At 41.3% G+C, this 9029-nt stretch overlaps 2 protein-coding genes across 2 annotated transcripts in view; one reads left to right on the plus strand and one right to left on the minus strand.

Moving 5' to 3' along the window:
- Positions 1-320: 320 nt before the first annotated feature.
- On the minus strand, positions 321-6759 carry bhmt (betaine-homocysteine methyltransferase). The gene is made up of 8 exons (XM_080846948.1): positions 6699-6759; positions 6344-6476; positions 6071-6183; positions 3570-3761; positions 3342-3489; positions 2603-2785; positions 1152-1380; positions 321-948 (listed from the first exon to the last, which is right to left on the minus strand). The coding sequence occupies exons 1-8, from the start codon at positions 6726-6728 to the stop codon at positions 774-776; spliced, it is 1203 nt and encodes a 400-aa protein (XP_080703074.1). The 5' UTR covers positions 6729-6759; the 3' UTR covers positions 321-773.
- Positions 6760-8122: 1363 nt separating this feature from the next.
- dmgdh (dimethylglycine dehydrogenase) overlaps positions 8123-9029 on the plus strand; it is a 54774-nt gene continuing 53867 nt past the window's right edge. Inside the window, exon 1 of the mRNA XM_080847996.1 lies at positions 8123-8292. Coding sequence (XP_080704122.1) covers positions 8171-8292 — 122 coding nt within the window. The 5' untranslated portion in view covers positions 8123-8170. The remainder of the gene's footprint in view (positions 8293-9029) is intronic.

Raw genomic sequence — 9029 nt, forward strand, 5'->3', positions numbered from 1 at the left:
ACCCCATTAGCCAATCAGAAAACAGTATTTCGTTCCAGAGGGAGATAATCTGTGATAATGTCTGATGTATATAAGTTCTTCAACCAATTGTTCAATTTCATGAAACTCTGTTAGTGAACTGATCAGATTCATTGATATGCAGGCATCTGGAAAGAGCTTCAAAGACTCATCGTTTCCATGTACCACTTTCTGAAGACCTGCTCTACTTCACAGACGATCATGGAGCTATTATATATACATTCAAAATCCTCACTGACAAAGCTTTCTATAGAGGCCAAGGAGTTGTGAAAAATAGGAAACAATGAGCAGGACGACATGAGTATCATATGGACGTTTTATTGAACCTTAAAAAAATCAATGGTCAACACTGTCATAACTATGGAGCGTTCAGGAAACATGGAGTGCAGCTTAGCTACAAATACTATTTTAAATGAATGTGGTAACCTTAAATCAGTCAACATTTTTAGATTTCAATCATAGTTCATTATCCTCCAAATGCTGCTGGATTCCATCAAGAATGATGTGGTTATAATGTGTTGTTCTATTCTATTGCAAGAGGCTCTAGGTGAAAGATATAACAATGTAGAAAACTGAAGACTGGTCCTGACACCAACAAGTACGCTTAACTGTATTAGTTCTGTAATATTTTTGCAAACTTGTGTGGATAATAAGTAGGGGGGGTATAACGGGAATCTCCAGTAAATCAAACTACAGGCAGCTTTACATGGATGATTTTGGTCTCCAGCACCCCCCTGCTCATCCTCCGGTTGGACTCAATGCTTGGCCTTCTCAAAGAGGGGTTTGAGCTGGTCCTGGGTGGTGGCTTCCTTCTGCTGAACCAGTTCAGCGGAGCCCTGTGTTACACCCCAACCGTCTGGGGTTGACAAGGATGGGCACTTAGGCCTTCCAGAGGCAGGCTTGAGGTTCTCCCAGTAGTCACGACGGGCCCTTGAATAGACACACACAACAGTGAGCACTGACTGAAAACTGGCAGAAGATGTATGGCAGCTCTGTAATTCATTTGCCCTTTCTGGTGTAATTACTTAGCAGAGTCCCCATGAGAAGAAATATCTATGATACTACAGTGAGTGAGTGGCTCTAACCCTAGAGATATCTATGATACTGAGGCGAGTGAGTGGTGTTGTACTCACCTTGCTCTAACCCATGGTTTAGTGTGCATCTCCAGGCCACTAGCCCACAAGCCATGCTTTTCAGAGGCAGCAGGAAGGAAGCCCCTCTCTGGTGCCAGCTCTTCAGCCACGGCACGGATATGGTATGGTTCGTATCCACAGCAGCCTCCAATGTACCGGATACCGACTTTGTAGGCCTCTCTGGCATAGGCCTGCATGTCCCACCGGGTCAGGATCCTAGGCTCCAGGGCTGAAAGAGATGGAAGTGGGCGATGTGAAACAGGTCAGAGAAGTAAAGGAAGGCACCTCTAAATAATAAGGCCCGAGCTGCTGTAGGCAGCGAAGCCCTATTGTTTTCCTTAGTTTATTATTGTATTTGTTTTTCAGCATGCGTGAATTCAACATTTGTACTTCACTCTTACGTCAAAGTTGGCTTTAGCATAAAATCAGGATTCAACTAAGGCCTTGTGTGGTTCTTGGGTCAGCACATTTCACCATGTCATTTAATTGTGGAACTGCCTAACAGGAGGTTACGTCTTGTATTGATAATGGTCTGAGGTAAATTGACTACAAACCTAGTGGAGGGAGTGTGACCCATGTCATAAAGATCAAAGAAATGTCTGTCATTTGACGAGTGGGGGGTGCTACAGTCACCAAACCCGTGTGATGACTTGGGTGATCCCACACTGAACAAAGTGGTGCAGTGAATTTACTTGACTAATGTTGACATCAGTGCCACATGAACAAAATGAATTAAAGCAATCAATACAGGATTTCTTTTTCAATGTACAAAATTCATATAGGCCTCTAAGGAAAGCAGAAACAACTCTTCCAATTAATTTCAATGAAGGAGACAGAGTGATCCTCACTCATAAATGCCGGCCATTGAGCGGAGGAATATACATATGTATGTTTTCAGAAAGTGCTTGTATTATTTGTTTACATGATGCCTGCTGTCAATGTATTTAGCTCCATGCTACAACATGTAGCCTTAACATTTCCCTCTATTAAAGTGCAAAAATATTTTGGACTTACAGGTAGCCATGCGTTAATTTGTCTACACCCCATTATTTACAAAATCGAGCCATCAAAATTTGGCATGAGCAAAAAGGAAATAGGAAAAAAGATGACATTATACAGGCAAGGGACCGAATAGCTAAGTTTCTAAAACAAGACAGACATGCATCCAAAGAGCAAGGTGGGACATAGTTGTTGCTACATTCACGTTAGTCAACATCTGGTCCTAATCATGTAACGGAGCCTACAACTGTACGGGCTAATGCTAATACTTTAAGGACCTCAAACATGACAAAAAAAGTGGTGGGTGGCAATATAAAGGCAGACATTCACAACAACCTTTTCTGTACACATATGTAGAAAACACAATTCCAGATGAGGTTGTGCTTGCATGAAATGTGGATGTTTTATACAGCAGTAGTTGCATAACTAAGTGTGTATGGTGGCACTCTTACCAAAGGGAAACTCAACCAAATCAATGAAGCCTTGACAGCCGCAGTCAGGGGTGTGGAAAGCCAATGGCTGCACCATGTAGTGACTCTTAAGCCCCGCCTTCTCAACACCTTCCTTCATCATCTTCACAGTCTTCACACAGGTCATGGGGTCAAAGTGACAGTTGACTCCAATAATATCGGCACCTGCAAAAAAAAAAAGGTGAGCGGGATCTTATCTACGACAATGTCTTGCTTGGCTCCATTAAGCCAAAAGTGTCACTGAACTTAAGAAACGTGTGTGTCAATATCATTGACCAGGGGAACCACACATATCATCAGATTAATCCACAGAAAAGGAGTACATGGGGCACAGATACAGTTTACAGAAATAATTTAGTAGACAAAAGAGGTCATGCATCCAAAATCATATGGCAAGATATTTTAATAAATATATTATATTTTAATAAATGAACCAAATGTAAGTTACTCTAAATGTAGCTTCCAGTCACTTCTATTTATATAGTTAATTTTAAAACAATGGGAGTTAAAACAAAGTGCTTTCCAGTTGAGGTAAATTAACTGACCTAAAAAAATGAGGGTTAAGGTAAGTCTTAACAATGTTTAATTGCCTTGATACAGCCTGGGATTTTCTGTCCACTATCATCCTTTTCTAAAGCACTTACAGATGACAAACCAGCCAAACAGGTAAATAGCAGTGATTGTCTGGACTGGAGTGAGTGTTTGGTTTGGAGACACTCACCTGCCTTAACCAGGCGGACAGCACACTCTGCTGGGCTCACTCCATGCATGTCACCCTCTGGCCCGATGCACAGATTGGCAGCAACAGGTTTCCCAGTGGCCTTCAGCACCTGAACGGCCCACTCAGCCTCCTCAACATGCTCAAAATACTGAAACACAATAAAGAGAATGAGTTCGCAATGCCTTTCAGAATACCTGAAGAGTGTTGCTTGTGTCTTGATAACCTTACCTCAGCAATCAGGAAGTCCACATCTTTCTTGATGAAGACCTCAAGCTGCTTCTTAAGAATGGCCTTCACTTCATCCTCGCTCTTGCCGCTCAAGTATGTGGGGGTCTGGGATACACCACCGGCCACCAGAGCGTCGCCCTCGTCAGCCACCTCTCTGGCCAGGTCACATGCTGCCTCATTGATCTGCTGACCCTGCAGAGTCCCCAGAGACAAACTGATGAGTGCCAAATATAACCTTATAATCATATAATATATATCCTTAAAATCATAAACATATACTTATACTGAAGTATCTAATCATATACATATACTTAAACAGAACTTTTACATCATATACTTATACAGAACTATGCAAGACACATTCATAAGTAATAAAGACATTGAAATGGATGCTCTGAGAAAGCTCAGGTATTGGCACTGCAATAAGTATGTAATTTCAACATGGTTGTAACAGTCAAAAAAACATGATAAGAGATGAACACTCCCACTCGATAATTACTTTAACTCTCTGAAGTCGGAGGCGAAGGTGCCCCTAATTCCATTGCTTTTGTTCTTGTTATAAGGGGTCCAAACAGCGAAGGTGCCCTAATTCTATTGCTTTTGTTCTTGTTATAAGGGGTCCAGGCAGTCAGCATGCATGACTGATTGGTCATTACACATGCCAACGATGGCGTCAACACAGCGCCAAAATCTTTTGTGCTTGTGAGTCGCTGCAGTCTCCTTATAAACAATAGGTGTTGCCAAGAAAAAATACCATCTAGTAATTACAGGTTACAAAAATTGTGAGGTGCGCGACCAGCTGAAATGACACCAAAGCACAAGGACGGGAACGGCATCTATGCATTTAGTTTAAAACACAAGGTGCCCAGGGCATATAAACATTGTGCAAAACATTTACTGCCAAACTTGGGGCCCCCGACCTAAGCTGAAATCCAGGGGTGACCCAACTTTGCTGCTGCGGCCCCTAGATTGTGGAGCAGCACCCCCCTCTCTATTAGATTAGCCCTCCTTCAAATCCAGGCTCAAAACACACTTTTATTCTTTAGTGTTTTGGATCCTCCTGATCTGAATTGATGATTGATGAAGGCACAACAGAGGCTGTTAAAACAGGAACTGTTAGTGTCGTTTTACCGCTGCTCTGTGGAGTCAGTGCTGAGCTATGGCATCTCGCTGTGGTTTGCCAGCTGCACAGCAGCAGAAAGAAAGGTACTCCAGAGGGTCATTAACACCGCACAAAGAGTCATTGGCTGCTCTCTGACACCTCTGGAGGACATCTATAGAACACGCTGCCTCAGGAAGGCCCACAGCATCCTCAGAGAAAGCGCCTCCCTGGTCACCACCTTTTTGAACTGTTGCCCTCAGGGAGGCGCTTTCGCACCATCAAAGCAAAAACAGACAGGCTGAGAACCAGCTTCTATCCAAGAGCCATCATAGCACTTAACAATGCGTAATATGTCTTGTGTTTTTTTTTTAAACTTGTAAGCTGAGTCTTCATAATGTAAATTTGTTATATTGTATATATTTGTATTGTTTTATTTTTTTTATTTTTCAATAGCACAAAGTCTGAGAGCTGCCACCTCAATTTCGTTGCACTTGTGCAATGACAAATAAATATATTCTATTCTATTCTATTTGCACACTTGCACTGTATATATAGATGCTTATGTGAGGGTTTTGTTTCAGTTTTTATTTGATTCAATATTTTATTGTGATTGCCTACTCTGATTGTACAGCACTTTGGTCAACGTGAGTTTTTTTTTTTTAAATGTGCTTTATGAATACATTTGATTTGACTTGACTTGATTATGTGAAATAACCAGAAAAAGAGGCCTTCTGTCTGATCAGGGCCTACCAATAAAGGAAAGAATATTAATATAAATGAATTCATATGAATGGACCAGTCTTTTTTATAATTACATTAAATTAGATGTAATTTACATTATATAATATTAAGACAGATAACACACACATCTTAATAAATGAAGTTATAGCTAGGAAAACTGATAAGACTACCTTGCATTACCTAGCCATGGTGTCACTTGAGTTGCTATGATAGTCTGCTCAGTTTGACAGTATTTATTATATAGGCTTCCTAAATGTCAAAATATTTTGTCCATTACTGTTGCTGATGCGCACACGCCTGTGAGACCATGGCAACCATGGCTGAAACGGACCATAGAGCCATCCCACAGAAGACACGCGCGCACACACACGCACACGACAAATCCCAATTAACCCCCTGTGCTTAGGTACAACCTACAACATAAGGGTCCATGGATGGATGCATAATGTCACACGACTGTACTACAGTGTTTTGAAAAAAGGCTTAGATTCCCCTCCTCTTTGTCTTTCTCAACTTCTAAATGACTGGGAGTCCGAAACCGGTCTGCCGAGTTCCCCACAGCTGCCTCCTTTATTGCAAAAACAGCTGGAGAGACACACTTGAGAAATACATTTGCACACGCAAAACGGATACAACAATTAGACTTGAATTCACTTACTGTGAAGGTTAACTTGTTGCCCCTGTTCTCCAGTTTGTCATCACTGGCGTAGAATGTAAATGTCTGCATGACATTCGATCCCGCCCTCAGAAACTCTCTGTGCAGCTGTCGCACTGTGATATGAAAATGGCATGAGAGTCTGCTTCCTTCATTCAAGGGCGTGTTATGAGTGCAACAGTTGGTTTTCTCAATTCACAGCAACTCTAAGAAATGTTTGTCATCACTGAAATAAAAGTATTGTTGTTGTTGGACGAGCGGCGCGTGGTCACATACCAGCCTCTGGATGCTCCGCTGCAGCCTCTGGAGTCCACGGTCCTGCCTTCACATAACCTCTTTTCTCCAGGGCAAAGACGAACCCACCATCTCCAATTACGACCTCCCCTGCACCGAGCCGTTCCAGAATCCCCTTCAGAAATAAACGTTACTCTGTTAAACTTAGACACTGTGTCAGTATAGTGAATACCAAATATGACGCCATTACGCACGAAAGTTGTATTTACTCCTTTTGAGGTTTCCAGTTCTCACGCTCACAGAAAAAAATACTTTTTACTTCATTTAATTATTTTATGCACAGCACTGCCTGGTCTCAAGGTTTTACGCGTTGTAAGATAATGTGCAGATGGTTTACCTTTTTCGTGCCTGTTGGTGCCATTTTCATGGAAGTGTTGTTCCTTGCAATCTCCCTCAACGTCTTGGAGTAGAGAGACCTAACTGAGAAGATGTGTGCACTTTTATACTGTGGCTTAGGGGTGTGGTGTGGTATTCCTGATGTCACTGCAAATCCGATAGCATGGTAAGTCCTCTGCAGACTGGTTATGGTTATCGTAATCCTTGATTGCGTGACCCGTTTGCCTCCCAAATATCTGGGTTGTAAAATGGTCCTTGTAAAATGGTCACTTTTGTCTGCGTCTGCTTTTCAGCTAGCTGAAGGGTCTGCCGCCAGAGTCGTCGTGACCTTTGGAACAGAGAACCATTTAAAAGGACATTGTTATCAATGATCTTTATTTAGCTTTACAATAATAATAGAATTGTATTTCGTATTTTCATAGGACCCTTCTTTCTGTGTGCTGCCCTTGTTTGACTTGCATGCTAAAGTAAGAAACGCATGGAGTTTTTGTTGCAAAAATTGTGAATTGTATTGATTCTGACAATTCAATGATGCCAATCCAAATAATGAAGATGGTCTGTCTTTAATGAATACTGCACTGCAATGAGGTAAAAATGTCACAAAGATTAAAAGAAGTGTGTCGCAACAGCAATCTACTTTGTGAATGTAGCTTGTGAATGGTTAATTGTTTCAATTGCTTTAGAACCTAAATGTAAGATCTTTCATTCTCTGTCCTGTCTCTTCCTCCCTCTTACCTATGCCTGCTGCACCACATCCCACTTCGGAAATGTTTAGTGCCAAGCACAACTTACCTTTGTGACCCTGCTACTGAAGCGTTTATGTTTGTCCTGTTCCATGATTCTTAATTCCGTCAAAGCTGTTTTCGTTTTCATTTTGTGGGCCTTATTTGGGCACGCTTCCAAGCACACAGACACAATCCACAGTATAAATTAAACAAGGGGAGGGTAAGGTTAAGGTATGTTATTCCACATATGCAAAACAAATATTTGGAACGACAGTTTTTTTCTCCATCTTTGTTTTCTGATGAAAAGACCGCATTTAACGTCTTCATTATTAAGTAGATAATGAACCCTCTTTATCAATTCAGTTACCAGTCAGGGTTACAAATCTTTTTTTTTTGTTTGGTGTGGCAAATGTCTATCTACTGAACACGCTCAAGCTGTTAGTGAGTGGCTGAACACGTGTAACATAAAAACATCTTAAGCAATGGGTGACAAAGCGGTGTGTTACGTTAAGCGAACATGTAGGTCAGCGTCTTTAAATAGTTAACTGCAGAGTTTGCACAGACTTTCATCGTCACGTTACCTTAATTTCATGAGCGCTGAAAGGGGGCGTATCTCCACATCTGGCTGAGCGCAACGCTTTATTTATTAACATACTGGCTTTGCACATGTCATTGCCTGCGGCGCACATTTTGTTAACGTAGATTGTCCCCCAATTTGCGCCCCTTGACGTTTTATTGTATTTTCACTATGTACAGAATTCTTAAGCTATCCAATGCCAAATTTCGAAGAGATTTGACATGTTTTCCATTTCTATGCCAACCTCCACTGCGGACTATCAGCAGGACTCCAAAACATTATTCAGAAGAGGGGTGAGTGCATAGTCTAATGCATGACAGGGAGCCTAATAGCCCACTGCTGGGTGTGCAACACAATATAGAATCTGTCAAGTGTGCAATCTGAATTTGAAAAAAAGGAATAACTTTAAAGGTACTTTCAGCTACATTTTCCATAGTTCCTGATCTGAAAAGGGTCTAACCCTAGATCTGAAATTCAGTGCGAAATCTGTACAAGCCTTAGACAGATCACTTTCAGGGTTACAGAGTAAATATAGTGAGCTGCAATTTAGGGCTGCATATCCCTACGCCTAATGCAACGTGCATGGTAACTAAGAGAGTCAGTTTTCAAAATGATTCCTGGTCTTTAGGCTAACTCTGGTTATTGCACAATGTTGCTTTAGGAGATACAGTTAAATACAGAAAAGTCACGTGTTTAAGCATATGTAGAATTTAATGATCTCTACATTGATACAAAATCACAATGCAAATACAGCCACAAACGGCAGTTATCAGGGTCCAAGCAGATATTGCTACAATTTTGTCAGCATGGTCTCTAGATTATGTACAGTATACCAGATTTGGTTAGAATTGGATGAACAGCCTCACAAGAGTTTGTTTTACTTTCAGTCAAGAGCTTTCAAGGAATCAGAGAATTTTTTTTTGTTCTAACCCCTGTAGTTTCTGAGATATGAGCCAAAGCATAAATGTGGCAGATTTAAAGCATCCATTGTGGCAGATTTATTTCATATTTGGTACAGAGCTGCCATGTG

The sequence above is a fragment of the Sprattus sprattus genome (assembly GCF_963457725.1).
Source record: "Sprattus sprattus genome assembly, chromosome: 11".
Taxonomy (NCBI): Eukaryota; Metazoa; Chordata; class Actinopteri; order Clupeiformes; family Clupeidae; genus Sprattus; species Sprattus sprattus.

Bases quoted from the DNA above. Each gene is read 5' to 3' on its own strand.
- bhmt (XM_080846948.1), bottom strand. From the start codon at position 6,728: ATGAAAATGGCACCAACAGGCACGAAAAAG. The intron at 6,477-6,698 runs GTAAACCATCTG...TTATTTCTGAAG, and splicing joins CACCAACAGGCACGAAAAAG to GGGATTCTGGAACGGCTCGG. The intron at 2,786-3,341 runs GTGAGTGTCTCC...TTTTTTTTGCAG, and splicing joins TGTCCGCCTGGTTAAGGCAG to GTGCCGATATTATTGGAGTC.